The sequence below is a fragment of the Carassius carassius genome, chromosome 32 (genome assembly GCF_963082965.1).
Source record: "Carassius carassius chromosome 32, fCarCar2.1, whole genome shotgun sequence".
NCBI classification, from domain to species: Eukaryota; Metazoa; Chordata; class Actinopteri; order Cypriniformes; family Cyprinidae; genus Carassius; species Carassius carassius.
The window spans coordinates 25,824,416-25,844,415 of record NC_081786.1 but is presented as its reverse complement, the minus strand read 5'-3'; the positions used below and the strand labels follow the sequence as shown (position 1 = coordinate 25,844,415).

Here is a 20,000-nt window from a genome sequence, read left to right as displayed (position 1 = left end):
ACGAAACGAGAACGGTCCAGCATTTACAAATAATTTCTTATTAACTCTGTTATTATTCTTGATTTTTCAAACTGCTAACACTTTGCATTTTTGAATTATGCCTTTATTGTGGGACCAAAAATTGTGAATTGTGACATTGATCACGAGCAACGGTCCACTGGCATATTTGTGCAAAAAAATTTTTGGTTTGTAAGCCTATATTATTATATACTGCATTTATATTTATCCATTAGAATTATATATTTTTAATTCTTGTTCTGTTCTGATAAATTTGTTAAATTTAAAGGATTTGTTTTAAAGTGAAGGGATCAAAAAATATCCTGTTGGTATATTAGCCTATAACATTATTAGGCCTGCCGTTATTATTTCGGAATGTACGGAACTCTCACAAACGTAATTTATTTTTTAGCATATTTAAAAAACATTTAGCAAATGAAAATAGTCAATTAATCGGTTAAAATGTGTTATTGTGGGTCAACCAATTTACATTATATACTAGGAACAGAGTATGGGCCTAATCTAGGCAATGTTGTTAACTTTTTACAAGTTTCGATGTTTTTATCCTGCTTTTTTTTCATTGCATCTGAAGAGGACTTTACTTCACTTCGCATACTCAACCTGCCTCCCACGTTGCTCAGCTGTGGAAGATTTAAAAATGTTTGATATAAAGGTTGCTGTCACATTTTATACAGGAATTGATCACAAAAAAAAAAAAAAAATGTTAAAATGCAATCCAGGTCTTCGGATACTATACAAGACAGAATTAAATTTAGACTATTTAACATGCACTGTGACATTTTACCATTTAAACTTATAAACTCCTAAAGATTTGAAAGTCAGTTTAATAGTATTGAAATTCAAGTTAAATTTAGTATTAAAAAAGGTTTTAATTGCTAAAATTATTTCTATGAAATAATAATAGCCTATGTTAGCATGACTTTTTCAACATATCATTTTTTATGAGCTGTATTCGTTTTCCGAAACCAAGCACCCATTCTTTATTTATAATATTTATTCTTGAAGAAAATAAGTATTTATTATTTAATAAAATAAGGGAAATAATAAGGGACGATCCAAATATTTGTAATGTATAATAATACAGGCCTATATCTGCCTGCAGTTAAAAAGTTATCATATTTGTTTTGATTCACCCATGTATGTAAGCTACAATAATTCTAAAAAATAAAAATAAATAATGTCATAAAATGCCATCAGTATGAGTAAATTTTACCATTATAGAATTGGGGTAGTAATTTAGGAGGGAAAATACTTTGAAATTACAAATGTCATGGAATTTTAAAGCATAACAACTGAAGGTCTGTGAAACTTTAGTCAATAAATCATTTTTTTAAACAATAGCACTTAAAGTTTTCAACTTAAATATTATTTCAACCATATTGCCTGTGAATAAACAAAAAACATACTTTTCAATGAAACAGTCATAGATTGTAGGTTGCTTCTGGTGTTTGGATTTGTACTTCAATATAATGAGCTCCACATTTAAGAATAGCCTACTCTCTCTATTTAACAGCATTAATTTACAATGAAATACGTCTTCCTTCAGGTAGGCTGAATGTTTTCCTGCATTGCTAAATATTGGGCTCATGATAAATGAGTTGCATTCACCTCATACTGATTTTGTAAAGTCAAACCACGGACGGTTAAACTGAGTCAGTTAGCGGAGTCCCGCGCTGTGAAGCGCGAGCAGCTGGTGGAGGAGTCCGCTTGGTCTTAAAGCCTTTCTCAAACGCCTAATTTAACAAATAACAATGATTTTTGCAAAAATAATGATTAATTATCAATTTATAATTTGTTATTATTTTGGCCTAGTGAAAATAATACTATGGTCTGCGAGAAAATAATGAATACAAAGAGTAGCTATGGCTGCTGTGAGTGCAGGCATATTTCAACCCAGTAACATAAAAACACACTGTCCTCGCAGCCAAAAAACAGACTGAATTCAGTTCAGCTGGAGAGGGTTGGGTTTTTGGGGGGCAGATCTGTATAGCTTGTGGGGGTTGATATAAATGTGTGAATTTCTTGCTGTTTCATATGGATAGTGTCTTAAGAGGGTTTCAAACTTGCAGAACAGGTTTTAAAACAACTTTAAAGAAAGGTTTGATCCATTTCAAATGTTGACTACTGTATAGCGCAATAAAGTTTATTAGTTATTATAACTTAATTTAAAAAAAAAATACAAACTGTTGCATTAACTTTATTTGTTGAATGTATGAAATATAAATTCTCACAGATTGTAGCCTATTCATTACCAGTATATTGAACCATTTCTTTATGTTTTTCAAAATCGCAAACAGAGTCCAGACATCAGTAAAGTATCCGTCTATGAACATGTTTTATAGGCTATTTTAGATTTGGGAAATATACATGCGTTACAGACGTGACACAAAACAATATTTGTAGAATTTCTGTGATTTACAATGTATAAACCAGAAGCAACAATATCTGAACAGAAGGGTTGGCCATTCGAACAAAATAAAAATTTTATTTACATTTTCTTTTTTGTGTTTCAGAAGAAGAAAAAAATGGACCGTTCTGAAAGAAGAATTTAAGCAAACGCGTATAAAATGATTTAAAACTTTAACAGAGATGTCTTGAGGGTATTTAATAGGTCAGCCCCCATGTAAGATTTTTCTAGTTACTAGTCGTTCATTTGTCATTATTCAACTAATCACAGGTTTATATTAAATTTACATCTATAATCTATAATGAGCCTTAATATATTCCGCGTTCAAGCACATGCATTAAGTATGCCACAAAGCACAGGCAGAAGTAGCCCAATAATTGAGAAAAAGGAGACATTAATTATTTATTAATGAACAAATGTTTTCTTGTCAGCTGCAAAATGAAGTTCACAGTGCTGACTCGCTCCACATGGACGCGCCTTTAGAGAGAAATGCAACCTTCACAGATTACATTATGCTTTCATTTTGAATTGATTAGTTTAAAAGACATTTCAAGCTTCCAGTAGATATATTTATCATGTATGTGAGAAATTCCAATTTTAAGTTATTTCATTTTCAGGAACACGTGATTGAGAGGGCACCTCCCTTTCATGCACGCGCATTTATAATTTCTGCACAAACACTCAAATATGAATAATTCACATTTTGCATATGCATTACAAAGTAAAAAATTTTTTTACATGCAATTATACAAAATAAAACCAAACAAGATTTGTAATGAAGATAAAATATGTAGACAAATAAGAATAAATGCAGCATCATGCCCGCCGCAAATCTTACACTGATATTTTACGGAATATTATACACACCTGCACTTAAATGCAGCTGAAATTTATTTCTTATTTAATTTATTTATTATTATTCTTATTATTATTTTTACTTTACTTAAATTATATGAAAGCAAGTAAAGAAGACTCCCTCTAAAATCACTGAAGTTGTCAATGAAGCTCTTTTTTACATTGTGTGCACTTTGTTGACTATAATGAGAGAACTGTAGTTTAAATATGAGGACGTTTTATTAATCCGTCTATTCTTTAGAGTTTCAATGATTTAGCTAAATCTTGCAGGTTTCATTTATTAATTTTTTCTCATGCCCTGAAATTTGTGCTTTTTTCAGTTTCTTATAAATATCTAAATGGCTAAAGTCTAATCTCACTGTAATCAGCACAAACTGGGCTATAATAATATGTGAGCAGCATGTATGTACATGATTGTGTTTTTGAGGGAAAAAAAAAATGTTATGCGTGGTTAGTGAAAAACTAAAAATGTTAAATCACTTGAATAAGGCCATAAAACACATAAAGAACAATGGTTCCCGGGATTTTTGAGAACTGGAGCTTGTAGCCTAGAATTTTTATTTCTAAATTATGTGAAAATCATCTTGTTTGCTCACTCACAGAAAACAATATATTGATTTAAATTTTCTAAGACACTTTTTGTTTGTAAAAGTCATATGCGAGTAGGCGTCAACTCATGAATATCATTGTGATTTACACCTGAGAAGACAAAGACCTGCATAATGAGCTGCATAATGAGCCTCTCAGTCATCTGTGCCACTGAGAGGGAAGAGTTACAAGAAAGAATGTGAGGACAAAAATTTATATAATTTTGTTTGTAGTTTATTTAGAATATTTTTAATTATCCCACAACATAATTTAATATTCACTTGCGAGTGCAATTAAACAGTTTATAAGGAACAAACTTCCAAAGCTGAATTTTTTGCATCATTACTCCAGTCACACAATCCTTCAGAAATCCTTTTAACAATCAGATTTTCTACGAAAAAAAAAAAAACATTTATTGTTATCATTATTATTATTATTAATAATAATGTTGAAAAGAGCTGAGAACATTTTTTCAGGTTTTTTGGGGGATAAATTAAAAGATAAGCATTGTTTGTTACATTTACATTTATTTGTTACATTTATACTTTTTACATCAAGCTTTTGAATGGTATAGTATTGTATATTGTTATTGAAACTTCACAATGTTTCACTTGATTATACATTTAGTCAGGAATTATAGTTTGGAAAAAGTCTAACTAGTAAAATGTTTACAAGTTATGTGAAAACTAGTACAAGTATATAAATAAATAAAAAGAGACTTACTTCATGTTTATGATCTCTGCTGAATAAAGAGCTAAAGAGGAAATCCAAATCTTAAATCCTGAGGTAATCCACATCACATCTTTTTGGGGTGAATTATGTCTTATTCCTCTCATCACGAAACAAACAGTAAAATAAAAAAACTTGAAGAACAGTCTCGCTGCATTGTTTTCTGTTGTGTGGGCGTATTCAAGCTGTGCGCATTAGTGAAACATTAGAATCTGAATAGTCCGTTCAGCGCGGGGGAGTGGTCGCATTAGAAGATAATTAAGGGAGACGTGAAAAACGGACATTGCGTTGTTTTCATATGGATTACTTTATTACAGAATATTTGTTTTCGCCAGCACTTGTTTAGTTTAAAAGTAGACATGTCAAGCTTTCTATAGATATCTCTCATGTCTCTTCATTGAGAATTCACTGAGTTACAGTTCATTTTAATTACGCGTTTGTAAATGAAGATCACCACAGACAAAGGCTGCAGACAGCACACCTTGTTTGTTAAATGCACAAAGTTTTGTTGTTATGTCTGTATACAAAAAAAAGGAGACCCTTTACAGATTCGATTGATGTATTGCTCTTATCTGTACGAATAAAACTGAAAGTGTAATTTAAGTTCTTTTCGGGGTAATCAAGAGAAAATGCCTCATAACACGTATACGTGTTAATCGACTTCAAAGAGTTAATACACTTCTATTACTGAATGATTTTCAATTATTCTAACTTGCTGTATATCTACAGTTTGATGTAATTTCTCACCTCCAATTCATTCTCATCAAATATGGCCAGAAGGTTTTCAGGGACCAGTTCATTCAAACCTGAACAGAAGAGGCAATTCAGTTAAAGAGGTTTTGTACAAAGGTTTAAATAAAGAGACAGAAACTTGGGCTCTTACCTTTAAGGAAGTGTTCTACTTCATCTCGCACCTGACTGGCTAGTCTGTACTGGGCCAACAGGTTTAAGTAGTGAATTTTATTCTCATTTGTCACAGCAATTTGAGCACCACCAGATATCAATTCCACTACCTGCAATATTATTACTATAAGTGAAAGCGTACAACAAAAATTCACCTGTACCATCAAATAAACCTTCAGGCAGGGGTATCCAAACCTGCTTCTGGAAGCCACTAGCCAGGTTTCCATCCGAAGTTCCGAATTTAACTTATGTGCAAAATTGGAATATTGCACAAAACATTTGCGAACAAGCACAGTTTCCATCCAACGAGTCAAATAGAAAAAAAAAGTCACTTTCTGATAAACTGGCACTATACATCACTAAGAAAAGTAGGAGAAGCTACTGAATATAATAAATTACTTGCACCTCAGAACGAGCAGACGAAACGCAATGAATGCAGTTATTGTTTTCGGAGGTCGATGCTACTGTTTGGGAACACAGTCTTTAATAGTAATAAGAGGCAATTATACAGAAATACTTTGATGACAGATTTTGCTCTGGCATTTCCGAATGACCATATAGCAACATTTCAGATGCTGTGGAAAGAAATTGGTCCACTGGTTATTTGGGATTTACTGTCCCATAAAGCAAAGTCACATGACCTTTTTAATGCGCTTGGAGGAATTTATTCATAAAATGCATTTCCATCTAACATTATTCGCAATAACCACTTTTCACACAAGTCAAAAACCACCTCAAGCGAGTGTAAAAAAAATTTGCGAATTGAGGTATTTTTAGAGTTGTAGCGCCAACCCTAATTAAAAACACCTGGACCAGCTAATCAAGGTCTTTATACCCACTAGAAATTTCCAGGCAGGTGTGTTGGAGCCAGCTGAAGCTACACTCTGCAGGATGTAGGCCTTTCAGGAACAGGATTGGAGACCCCTGCCTTAAAGGGATGGTTCCCTTTCAAATTAAATTTTGATAAGTTTTAGCTTACCTCAAGGGCATCCAAGATGTAGGTTTCTTTGTTTCCACAGTATTTCCCATTTTGATATTTTTAGGTCAAACCGTACTTGTCTGTGACTCATATAATGGAGGTCTATGGTCACCACCTCAAAGAGCATGCACAGAGGAGTCCAAATTAAACAATTCCCCATCATAAGTGCACATTGATGACCTAAGACATGAAACGAGCGGTTTGTGTAAGAAAACGAACAGTATTTATATAGTTTTTACCTCCTTTACACAACCACATCCAACTGATCTGAGGGCAGGAGTGCTTCCTCATGTGACATGTGCGCGCGCTCTGGCTGAGTCTGCGCAAGCGCGGAAAGCACCGGAAGTGATCTCTCGCGCATGAACGTCACTCATTGTTTACACTGTTGTTTACACAACAGATGATTCTTCTGCACAATCTGACTTTGCTGCAGCCTGGAATTGAACTACTGGTTTCGTCTGGTCAGAGGAGAACTGGCCCCCCAGCTGAGCCTGGTTTCTCCCAAGGTTTTTTTCTCCATTCTGTCATCGATGGAGTTTCGGTTCCTTGCCGCTGTCGCCTCTGGCTTGCTTAGTTGGGGTCACTTCATCTACAGCGATATTGTTGACTTGATTGCAAATAAATGCACAGACACTATTTAACTGAACAGAGATGACATCACTGAATTCAATGATGAACTGCCTTTAACTATCATTTTGCATTATTGACACACGGTTTTCCTAATGAATGTTGTTCAGTTGCTTTGACGCAATGTATTTTGTTTAAAGCGCTATATAAATAAAGGTGACTTGACTTGACTTACTGTCTATGGTTTACACAGAGATTTCGGAAGTGTTACCTTTCACTGTGAAGATCTAAACATATTTAGACATTCAGGAAATTACAATGGAAGACAATTTCAATATATCAACAGACAACGTTTAATTTTTTTTCATAACCATATTTATTTGAACCAGAATACACAGATCAAGTACTCAGGAGCGATCCTCTGCAGCAGCACGTCTTCAAGCCTCAGAGAGACAGAGATCTCTTCAAAATTGGTGGTGTTTTAGTAGCAAGTGTTGTGAGATGCCAACAGAAGTGGAGAGCATATGTTGTCACAAATGGAACATAGCAATGCCACAACTACAAGACGACGACAAGGACATTGACAGTAGGGCTGAAACGATTCCTCGAGTAACTCGATTACAAAAAATGATCGAGGCAAATTACTCTGCCTCGAAAGCCTTTTTAAATTTATTTTAAATCTCACGTCAGGTTCTATTTTTTTTATAGTAAATCCCCTTTGTTTACCAAAAAGTTAAGTTAATTTTCAATAATTAAAAGATAAATTAAATTAATGTTTTGTGTGTTTAATGTTTAATGTGCATCTCAGAAAATGCTTTATTTACAACCCCAACTGAATGGCACTTAAATGCACTTAATTCATCTGTCAACTTTATTGTCATTGTTCACAGTACAAGTACAGACAGAGAAACAATGGGTAATAATCAAATGTTTATTTTTGATGTGTGCATTGCGTTCTATGCATTTAAAAAAAGAAAAAAAATTTTTTTTTTCAAAAAATTGCATTTTAAGAGACCCAGGAGTCTTATTTTCTCTTGCATAATTAATATTGCACTTTAATTAAGCAAAAACACATTTTATCCGATTACTCTATTAATCGATGGATTTTTTTTTGCTGTTAATAGAGTAATGTGTTGTATTTTTATTATAATCGCAACGATTATAGGGTGCATTACAGACAAATTTATTAATTACAATTACTGCATTATATTTCAGACAGTGCAGATTGGTGGCGTATCGTGTGGTAAACAGTAAACAATGAGTGATGTTCAAGCGCGAGAGATCACTTCCGGTGCTTTCCGCGCTTGCGCAGACTATGCCAGAGCGCGCGCACACGTCACATCAGGAAGCACTCGCGCCCTCAGATGAGTTGGACGTGGTTGTGTACAAGAGGTAAAAACGATATAAATACTGTTCATTTTCTTACACAAACCGCTCGTTTCGTGTCTTAGGTCATCAATGTGTACTTATGATGAGGAATTGTTTAATTTGGACTCCTCTGTGCATGCTCTTTGAGATGGTGACCATAGACCTCCATTATATGAGTCACAGAGAAGAACGGTTTGACCTAAAAATATCAAAATGGGAAATACTGCGGAAACAAAGAAACCTACATCTTGGATGTCCTTGAGGTATGCTAAAACATACCAAAATTTAATTTGAAAGTGAACTATCACTTTAAGATCATTTTAACACACACACAAGCACTTAACTGTATAATCGTATTGGAATCAAGATTAAAATGAACAGATTTCATTTTTTATTTGTTTTTCATTGAATTATGATGACTACCTTTTCCAGGTGTCCTGACTTGCTATATTTTTCTTCAGCAAACAGCAGGTCCATTTCACTGACATCGTTGTTAAGAATAAAGCATACCTTGGTTTTGTAAAATTCCTCATCATCAGTTTCAAAGTACTGCCAAAGCAAAGAAAAACAAAAAAAATTAAACACAATTTCATTCAAGGAAAGTAAGAGTATTTGCATACTTGCAAACTCTGTGCTGAAAAAAAAGTTGACGGGCTCTGATATTAGAAATAACTATATACTTACTATGTTTAGATAAACCTCACATTTCAGCCTAAAAAAGAGATTTTGATTGTCATATGTGACCCTGGACCCCAAAACCCCTAAGTGTCTAAACTGAGATTTATACATCATCTTAAAATTTAATAAATAAGCTCTCCATTTATGTATGGTTTGTTAGGATAAGACAATAGTTGGCCGAGATACAACTTTGAAAATATGGAATCTGAGGGGGCAAAAAAATCAAAACACTGAGAAAATCTCCTTTAAATTTGTCCAAATGAAGTTCTTAGCAATGCATATTACTAATCAAAAATTAAGTTTTGATATATTTATGGTGGGAAATTTACAAAAAAGTCTTCATGGAACATGATCTTTACTCGATATCCTAATGATTTTTGATATAAAAGAAAAATCTATAATTTTGACCCATTCAATGTTTTTTTGGCTATATCAAAAAATATACCCCAGTAAAAATACACCCCGATTTTGTAGTCCAGGGTCAAATATAATTGGTATGAACAGTTTACAGTACCATACCAGACGTTTACAGGTATGCTTTGCAAAATTTGCACCCAAAGAGAAGAGATATGACTACTCATAAAATGAGTATTCATTTGTAAATGAGTCATAAACTATATCAACAGGTTAAAATGTATATTTATTAGCAGGAAATTAATCAGTTGTCACCTTATAGTTCATTCGTAATCCAATTATCTGAGCCAAGAAGGAGCGGGTGAATCGGGCTCGTACCAGCTGCTTGTAGGACCCACCTAAAGCTGATTCATATAGACATTTCCCCACCACTCGACCTGCAAACTCATACATTTTCATCCTCAGGTGAGGGGGGCGATCAGCGTTTGGGTGGACCTGCCCAAAAAACATAGAACAGCTCATTCTATTTCAACTCTTGACCAACATCAACATTGAAAAAATAAATGAGTATAACACAATAGTTCATTTAAAGGTGATGATTGTAATTTTATACCCTCTAAAATACTTTCTCATATCCCAGTGTAATATACACAGACAATTGTCCAGAATTCTTTATCCACCATACATTGCAATATTATAATAACATATTTCCTGTGAATGTGCAAGACTTCCAATTAATTAGTTGCCTTAAGTAAATAACTAGAAAAATAAAATGCATTAAATACAACAATAAAACAATTTGTGCTACAAACCAGTGTTTATAATTACAACAATATATTAAAATAATACGATAAGAAATACAAGTTTGCAATATCAAGCAGCTTAAAAAGCTGTTTTGTACATCTATGACTTACCAATCCTTGGTTGTTGTCACTAAAGCGTGTGAAAAGCTGGTTATTTGTATCAAACAGAGCCTTACAGATAAGCTCAAACCACTCACGTCGTGGCCCACCCCAGTCCAGAGCTAATAAACACACCCAAACACATAGAACAAATTAACCTTTAAATATGATTATGGGTTTATTAATGGTTAAAAAAAAAAAATCATGAAAATGTCACAATAAAAACAAATCTTAATGGTAAAAAAATTATCTTTATTTTATTTTTTATTTTAATGTTATTTATGTAATTTAATTTTATGTAATTCATTATGCTCTTGACCGGTTTTGTGAAATGCGCAGGAATAGTTATTAAAGCTAATAGCCTCAATCGGTTAACCAACCTTCCTCATCCTGGAACACAACTTCAAAGTTCTTACTCCAATCCGACACAGAAAAGTTCCGTGTGGCCTTCAGAGACTGAAAAAGGTGAGGAAAAGTGTCACTTTAAAATAAATGCTGCACGGCTGCAGGTTTATGTGACTACTGAGAGACTTATTCCATCTTTCTGTACTGTTCTGTATGGCCCACAAGGAATGATCTGCCATATTTGCTCACCGATTCAAGAAGTGAGTGACGGCTGATTTTCAGGCAGGTTTTAGTGCGAGGTCTCTTGGTGTGAATGTGTCTCAGCTCCCGCTGAAAAAAGTTCACTTTATCCTGAAAAGTTTCTGATCCACCTAGAAGATGCAAACACACACATACACACAAAACACAAATCAAACACAACAATATATTTACATTTTATTGTATTTACAGCACACTACCACTCACACTAACCAATATTCTTGTGGAGAAAGCGGATAAAAGTTGCAGCCATGATATTTCTGTCCTTACAGCTGAGCTCTACGGGAGGCTGAATCCCATCATCTACTACCAGTGTTAGGTATTTATGAACAGGGTCTGGTCCATGGTAAGTGAACTGCCAGAATTAAAACAAAAAGAAAAATATATATATTCTTGAATAAAATAACAGACTTTGCTGTCAGCAAAATAATAGTGTTTTGGTCAAATGATTTAGAAAATAAGGTAGTCTGAAAAAAAGATAACCTTAGTTCCAGGACACACACGGAAAGTGAAAAGGCGCCAAGGAATAATTTTCAGGTAAAACTCCTTCACGGAAAATTGCTGTAACACAATAAGTCAGTATTTAAATTAACAAAGAACCAATATTAACAAACAAATTAACCACAAACACGTAGCATTAACCCATTTAAAAATCTATTTTACCTTTGGTGAGATATAGCAATACACCTTTTTTGGTTTCTTGACTTTCTCTGACTGCCCCTCTACAGGGGAGTCATGTTCCTCCTCATCATCACCCATGGAGGGCCGTCTCTGCAGGGCAAGCTGGGAGGATGCTAGAAACTGCCAAGGACAACTACTGTAAGTGCCCATGCTGTAGAGGTAGGCCTCAAAGTAGATGCTTATGCCTGGGGTAGATACATTTTTCTCCACACAGTTCTTCTCATTTTCTGTGTGAGTGCATAATGGTGAAAAGAAATTGAGACAAGGTTACATCAATGTGCTTCCACTCTTCTGGATGTTATGTATTCCATGTTATGTACTGTTGTGTTCTGTCACTGTTACCCTTACAGTTACATTGAAGAGAACAACAGAGTTCCTACACTTTGATCACTAAAACTCCATGACTTCTCATTTCCCCTCATTTATGATTATAGTGGCAAATGTTAGTTTGCATATTACTGATCATTGGAATTAACAGATTTTAAAGAATACTGCCAAATGCAATAAATAAATAGTCAGCCATGTGTGCACAGCATAAGCATCCTAAATATCTGGACCTGTTGCCGAATCAAAGTCTGCAGTGTGAAATGTTACTGCTACAGCTAATGAAAAAGCATAATACAGGGCATGGGAAAGTTCAGGGGCTAGAGTCAGATCTGTAGAGAAACATCAGCAAACTTCTGCATGCAATCATCTTCTCCTTAATTTTTATTTTTTATTTTTCACTGCAAACCAGTGTACAAACAACTTGTACTGTTATCTTCTTGAAGGCAACAATTTCTGACAGGAATAAATACAGTCTTACATTCTTCCTAAGCACTGTAGATCCATAATTGGCTTACATTATTTTCTGCATCACTTCTCACATGTGTTTGGTTGTGAAACATAGTTTGTAGATCAAACAAAATTGTCAGCAATTCTTCCTACTGAAATGTTGGGTGACCCCTTGTCACAGGAAAAAGCCCTGGGTTACATTAATAGTAGCTTTACTGACTGGCAACATAACTACCTGTTCAGTTATTTGTTTAAGTCGGTTGAACACTACTGAAACAGACTGGGTCAAAACCTTGTATCAGTCAGGTTTAATATTAGGTATTCACGTTTTATGCAAAACTTTCATAAAAAAACCTTGTGAGCCTAATCTGAATATGTCCATTCTGAGCAATACATTTTAGCACTGGCAATAGATATTCATTCAATACTATATACTGATGATTTGAAATAAATATTAAGACTATTCTGAGAATGTATGTTCAGTAGTTATTTTTTGTATGCACTAGCATTTGTTTTTGTCACCTGTTTTACATTTAGTGTCACCAATTTATGTTGCACGTCTTTGAAAAATTGTGATTTAAAATTTCAATTTAATGTAATGGAAAAGTTAAGCAAATTATTTTTTAAAAATAAAAATAAAAGTTTATTATTATTATTTATTTTTTTTACAAGGGACCCATTTTATCAACCTAATGCCAAGATTAACTCACCGCTGAGTACAATGATGTCAAACTCCCCATTGCTAAGGGGCTGGTCCCTGTATGAGATACATGCCCTGAAGCAGCCTTTTTTCCTGAAGGTAAGCCTCATCAGAACTTGGCACTGTGGCTTGTTTGATGATACCGATGTGCTGTAGCAATCATCTGAGCTCTCCTCATCCACTGTGCCCAACTGTAGGAACAGTAAGAAAGAGAGATATGAATGGAAATTCAGCAAATTCTGCTGAATCTGAAACTCCTATTTTGATGACAGAATTTATGCTAAGACATATATCCAAACTTTGAAAGTTTTAATAAAAAAAACTCTGGGTATGTAGTAAGTGTCCTTACTGGGTGGACATTCATGCTGTAATTGACCTCATCCACAAGTGAGACAGAGTTACTGGTGGGGTTGCCATATTCATCCCGTGGTTCTATCTGCAGCATGTGCTGCTGTCCATAAGTCAGAACCAGTGTTGAGAAGTGATACGCTATCTTTGTTTTGGATGGCACCACTGTACCTGCAACACATGCAATTCATGTCATTTGTCATCAGCATCTTTTCATTTACTACAAAAGAAAGTTTTTCTAAATGCACAGTTTAATGTAAGCTTAAATGTAACAAAAGGGAAACTGGCAAAGGATATGCTGGTTCTTTTTGTTGCCCTTTTTAAATACTTTCTATACTGTAGAGCAAGCCTGTTTTTAAGACACTGCAAGCATACATATATATTTGAAATTACACTGGAAGACAAAGTTGTTGGGACAGCAGAATGTTTCAAAATAATGATATAATAATGATTTATTTCTAGCTACTAATTACTATTTTTTAAAAAAACAATTTTGCTGTTCATATTTAAATTGAACTGAAATGTTTTTGCCTCCTTTCATCAAATTATCTTGCTTTAATTTTTTAATTTTTAATCATGTTTTTGACAGTAAAATGAGGGGTTTTACTCCCTTGCTCTAATCATACATTTTATTATCCTTGATGATTTTGTGCTATTCTTCAACACCCTCAAAGCTTTTCTGGTTCAACATATTTTAAACTTATGAACAAGTCTGTCAGCTGTGTCTCAAGGAACTTTAAGTGCTTTGGAAATTGTCTTGCAACCACAGACTTTCTAATGTAATAATGTATGTTCTCTATAGCTTCAACTTTTGTGAGAGCTCTTTTGACTTGGCCATATTTGCTATTCAACTTCAGCACATGCACTGGCTAAATGCATGTATGTGTAACAGCTCAAGTTAATTCAGTTTTGTTACAGTGTTTCCAAAGGCTTAATTGTGTTTTAACACAATTTTGTACAATACTACTTAAATAAGTGACTTGTATTAAATAAGTATTAAATAAGTGTTATATATTTACTGCATAGCTATATTACTTAAAACATTATATAATATGTTGACATACCTTTTAATTTGCCACTAAACTGATAAAAGATGCCTTGAACTTATATTATAAGCTTACATTTGTTATTATTACAGTCTCTGGGGAGTTTAATTATTTTGACTGCAATTTGACTGCTAATTTGTAAGAAGCATGTGTTTGAGCAATCATGATTAACTGAACTGGGCATGAACGCAATGTCTGAATTGTTTCAAAGCTCTTGGGGGGGGGGGGGTCCCTCCTAACCAAGAAAACTCAAAACACCAAGGGCTATATTAAAAAAAAAAACAGAAACATGCAGTACTTTATCTAAGCAACTCAAGGTCAGTTTGCACTTCCGACAACATCTGGGCATGCTCCTGATGAGATAGCGGATGATGTTCTGGGGGCCAGGCCTAGATTAGGGTATCACTGAGGACAGCCTGTGGGTGCTACGCTCCAGCTTTAAATGCTAGTAAACGTTAAAATAGAGTCAACGTACCTATTAAGCTCATGTACCCCTTAAAAACACTTCCATATTTAAGCTTAGATTATAGAAAGAAAAAAATAATGTATTATCATACTTGATGTCTTAACAAATTGATGTGTTTGTTACTACATACCTCCTGTGATTTCAAGTCAATCAGATCATTGCACACTGAGATATGAGTCTCCACATGTTCACACTGTCATTTTGAAAGCTGTCTGAAAACTTTCACCAAAAGAGTAGCTCCTTAAATGTGCATTTTTCAGTTATTTAAGCCTTTATTTTGGGTATCACTACTTGTTGTAAAATTAAGAGATTAATGTTTAAACTTTTGCATATTATAACCTGGAACTTGGATGTGGGAAATAATTAGCGCAGATGCTACAGAACACAGTTAGCTGACTAGCTGTATAAGATTGTATGCTACGCTAATATATATTACTTTGCAGGCATTAGTGACTTGTACTTTTACATCCATAATATTATAAATTGACAGATTATTGCTAGTCTATGGTTTTAAACTGCTGTATTTTTTAAAGATTTCATATTATTTTAAAGTGAGCTTAATGGGGTACACTACTATGAAAATCACACATCAGTGTGACATCAATAAGAAAAAGTATAATTTCATGGATATTATTAATAGTAGTTGTTCATAATAAAATATGTATGAACTTAATACATGACCTAGATTATTTATTTTGCAAAATCTTGTCATTTTAATAATTACATGAAATTTATTAAAAATTGTTGCTGCTCAAATTAAGCTCATAGTGCTCTCTTTAAGTTCTTCCAAACTGAACATCTATGAAAATACTTCATAAACCGAATTTAAATATTAACTGATGGTTTTAACTAAGTTAAGCTAATAGATTTTCTATAGATTCTGTCCACTCAAATCTACAGACTGGCTCAGACCTTTGGCAACTACTGTGAACTTCTCCAGACTGTAAAATTGTGTAGTGTATTCCAGCCTTAAGAGACTATTGATAAGTTGACATCCATTTTAAGAGGCTTCATAATGAGTCTAGTTTCTGTGTTCCATCCCCGTGAATAAAATGTTTTATTTATTTTATTTGATTTTTGAATTTGTGTTACTTAGCTGAACATGGACTAGTCTATATGTTGCAATGTGCAATGACACTTCATTATGAATATATAACTGATCAAATTGAATGCCTTGTTGATTGATTCTTCTAAATCAAGCAATAATAGGTTCTTTAAATAGGTTGTTTAAAATAAACAAGAATTTTTAATAAAACATGATGTGAGCTCATTGGGAACAGAGGTGTGCTTAAAGGGTACAAACATGTACCCTTTAAGCACAGCTAGACTTTTTTTTTGCCAAACACAGAGTATTAGAAAAGTAAGAATTAGGAAATCTGTACTTACCTGGTTGGAATATCTTGTAGTAAGGGCTGTAAGCCACATTCAGGCCTCCAAGTTTTACAGCTACTTCATAACGTCCAGCCTTACGCACAGTGAAGGCCACTTTGACTACATTAGACTCTGGCTCCTGGAGGACCTCCTGGGTCACAGGGATTTCTAAAGCCAGCTCTATGTGAGTGATGTTCACCTTCAATCCCACAGGTCTGTGTGCAGGAAAAGGCTGGCCATTTTTGTAAAAAAGCTGCGAGGGGGATTTAAAAACAACTAATTAATACATACAACTGTAGTCATTTTAACTGAGCTGCATGAAGCACCAATGTTTAGTCAATTACAGAGTCAGTACAGGCTACACAACATGAAAAAAAACTTTTGATTGGTCACCTGCACTCGGAAACTCATGGTTTGACCCACTTCCTGTGGCTCTTTCCAGTCCCAGGAGACCTTGCATGAGCGTGGGTCCAAATAATTACCCCGTACATAGTCATAGATACTGCGGTCCCCATGTCGGGCAGGGTCATCATTCTGTAAGAAGCTGACCACACGAGCAGCAAGCTCACACAGAAATTTGATGGTAAAGACGAATGCGATGATGGAAACAGTTATTCCACCTAAAGAGAGTATATGAGTCTTAAAATACTGACAATTAATAAACGTAAAAGATAACATGTTTAGGGACCAATTCTGACAATTAACTAGTTGCTTTTTTAGCATGCATATTACTAGAATATCGGTTGTTTATTAGTACTTAAAAAGCACTTAATGCCTTATTCTTCATGACCATAATTTAGAGCTCCCTATAAGTGCACCTATTATGCCTATTATTATTTTTAAGGTTCCTAATACTGTTTTGGGAGTCTCCTACAATAGGATAACAGCATGCAAGGTCAAAACACGTTTTTGTTTTCTCAAAATATGCATTAATATCACAATTTTCCAGTCATTCTCAAACGATTAGTTCGAAACAGTTTAAAGATTCATATGCCTATTTCAGTAGTTCTGAATTTTGAAGGCTCTATAGAAAATATAAACAAATATTTATCATACTTTCAGGTTGTAATACAGTGGAGCATCTGGTCCAAATAAACAGCAAACTGATCCATCTTTAACAACAATCAACAGCAAACGTTTTGTGAATCCTGTATTGGAACTCTCCGATATTATAGAAGCAGTCATCAGTAAAATTATGTTTTTGTGGGTGCTGTCAAGTTTTTCGCGGTCTGCCAACATAGAACAGAGCACATTAGGCAATTGTTACAACCGAGTGGCAACCTCCCGCTCTCTCTTGTGAAGCCGACAAGGAAGTGACTAAAACTGTAATTCATCGACTGGCCACTTGAGGCTGGCTGCAAAAGGGAGTCAGTCCCATAGACTCCCCATGTTAAAATGCCCAACTTTACAGCAGAAAAAAAAACATGTTTACAGCCTGGTGCAAAAATTTGTTTTGTCTATATAGCTAATTTTGCCCTTCATGACAACTGTGAGGAGGGTGATTTTTTTTTTATAACTCTTAATTTTTAATTAAATTAAACCTTAAATTTCTGCATAAGTAAGGCCGCGGCCACTAGAGTGACAGATGGATTGCCGCTGCTGTCACCGCCGTCCCGCTAGGTGTAGGTAGGACTGTTTTTGATTAGCCTAGAGTGACACGCTGTCAAGATGGTGACAGCCCGCTCCGCCCACTTTTGGTTTCAAAAACTCTCTTCGTAAACCTATGGGTGACATCACGGACACTACATCCATGTTTTTATACAGTCTATGGTTACAACGTGACATGTAGCCATCATGGAAGTGGGATTTGGATTACTAACTACTCGTCTAGGCTGTACAGAGTCTATTCTTTATTTTGGGGTACAATAACTTTATTTATCTAGCACTTTCAGCTTTACAACTTTCAAAATCATTTACATTCACATACAGGTACATTACACACTGCATGAAAGGCAATGCTGGAAATTGCATAATAGGGGCACTTTAATCCTATTCCACACCTAAACAACAACTACTTTACTAATCACTAATAAGCAACAAATTAGTTTAATGAGGCAAAAGTCATAGTTAAGAATTAGCTCATAGTGAGAACTGGTCCCCAAACTTAAGTGTGCCAACATAAATTTAAAAAGTTATCTTTCCAGACAACCCAAGAAAATCAAACAAATAACATAAAAAGAAATGTTAGTACAAAGTAATCAGATAAAAAGTGTTTATTTAACTGAAAATTGGATGAATTCAGAAAAAAACTATCATTTACTCAAAAATGGTATGATTTTTTTTCTTTTGTAGAACACATAAGGATTTTTTTTATGAGTGCTTACTTCTCTCTTTTCCATACATCAAAAAAATACAATGACCAGAGGTTTTGAAACTCCCAAAAGGTGTGTGTGTATGAATATGAAATGTATAAACAAACCAATAACTTCAACTGAGGGTTAACAAGTAATATTTGATATTTCAGAGATGAGTACTACTCAACTTGTAGCTAATAGAAAGAACTACGGTGCTGTACATGATGTTTCAACCATTAAATGTTGCACAGGATCATTGCTTCTCAGACCAAACAAAACGTGTAAAAACACAATATATAATGAAATTTAGATACCTTTGGCTTTTGTCAACAATATCAAGTGATGTGGTAAGCATTATGGTAATAGATTCTTAAAAATGAAGGCAGTGACACTGACCCTTCAACTCCACAGTGGTGTATGTGCCTGTGTGGATGTTTCATATGGATAACATAATCTGAATTTTCCATTTGAATTGGTTTATTTGAAAGTGGAAATTTCACTCTATTCACTATACTTTCCTTAGTTGTCAGTTATAATCATCAAAATTAAAAGAAATAAACATTTGAAATACATCAGTCTGTGTGTAATGATTGAATATAATATACAAGTTTCACTTTTTGAAAGTAATTAGTGAAATCAACTTTTTGATGATATTCTAATTATATGACCAGCACCTGCAGATATATATTTTCTCATGTCTGTAAGACAAATATACAATTTTTTTTTTCAAATATACAACACTAAGATGCCAGAAAGAACTTCTGACTGCTTTCATTATTTAACAAAAGCATTTTTTGCTGTTATTTTGAGTGCACACAAATAAATGTAGAGTCTTTACAGATTTGAAAGATGTATTACTCTTATCTGTATGAGCAAAAATGAGCAAGCATTTTAAAGGGTTAGTTCGCCCAATTTGCAAAATTATGTCATAATTAACTTACCCTCATGTTGTTCCAAACCCAGAAGACCTCCGTTTATTTTTGGAACACAGTTTAAGATATTTTAGATTTAGTCCGAGGGCTCTTAGTCCCTCCATTGAAGCTGTGTGTACAGTGTACTATCCATGTCCAGAAAGGTAAGAAAAACATCAAAGTAGTCCATGTGACATCAGAGGGTAAGTTAGAATTTTTTGAAGCATCGAAAATACATTTTGGTCCAAAAATAGCAAAAACTAGGACTTTATTCAGCATTGTCTTCTCTTCCGTGTCTGTTGTAAGACGGTTCAAAACAAAGCAGTTTGTCATATCCAACCGTTTTGAACGGTTCGCTTCTCCAATACGCATTAATCCGCAAATGACTTAAAGGCCGTGTTGCAGGGTTAATTTTTTAACGAATTTGTGCAATTTGCTTGTTGGTAATAAACATTTAA

At 34.2% G+C, this 20,000-nt stretch overlaps 1 protein-coding gene across 2 annotated transcripts in view; it reads right to left on the bottom strand.

Moving 5' to 3' along the window:
• Positions 1-20,000, bottom strand: part of arel1 (apoptosis resistant E3 ubiquitin protein ligase 1) — a 58,269-nt gene that overhangs the window by 10,485 nt on the left and 27,784 nt on the right. For both annotated transcript variants that reach the window (XM_059520838.1, XM_059520839.1), the window contains exons 6-19: positions 16,731-16,957; positions 16,353-16,590; positions 13,456-13,625; positions 13,117-13,297; positions 11,615-11,859; positions 11,435-11,512; positions 11,165-11,306; positions 10,943-11,064; positions 10,729-10,804; positions 10,361-10,470; positions 9,762-9,941; positions 8,838-8,963; positions 5,481-5,610; positions 5,345-5,403 (exon numbers count right to left, since the gene is read on the bottom strand). In XM_059520838.1, coding sequence (XP_059376821.1) covers positions 5,345-5,403; positions 5,481-5,610; positions 8,838-8,963; positions 9,762-9,941; positions 10,361-10,470; positions 10,729-10,804; positions 10,943-11,064; positions 11,165-11,306; positions 11,435-11,512; positions 11,615-11,859; positions 13,117-13,297; positions 13,456-13,625; positions 16,353-16,590; positions 16,731-16,957 — 2,084 coding nt within the window. The remainder of the gene's footprint in view (positions 1-5,344; positions 5,404-5,480; positions 5,611-8,837; positions 8,964-9,761; positions 9,942-10,360; positions 10,471-10,728; positions 10,805-10,942; positions 11,065-11,164; positions 11,307-11,434; positions 11,513-11,614; positions 11,860-13,116; positions 13,298-13,455; positions 13,626-16,352; positions 16,591-16,730; positions 16,958-20,000) is intronic.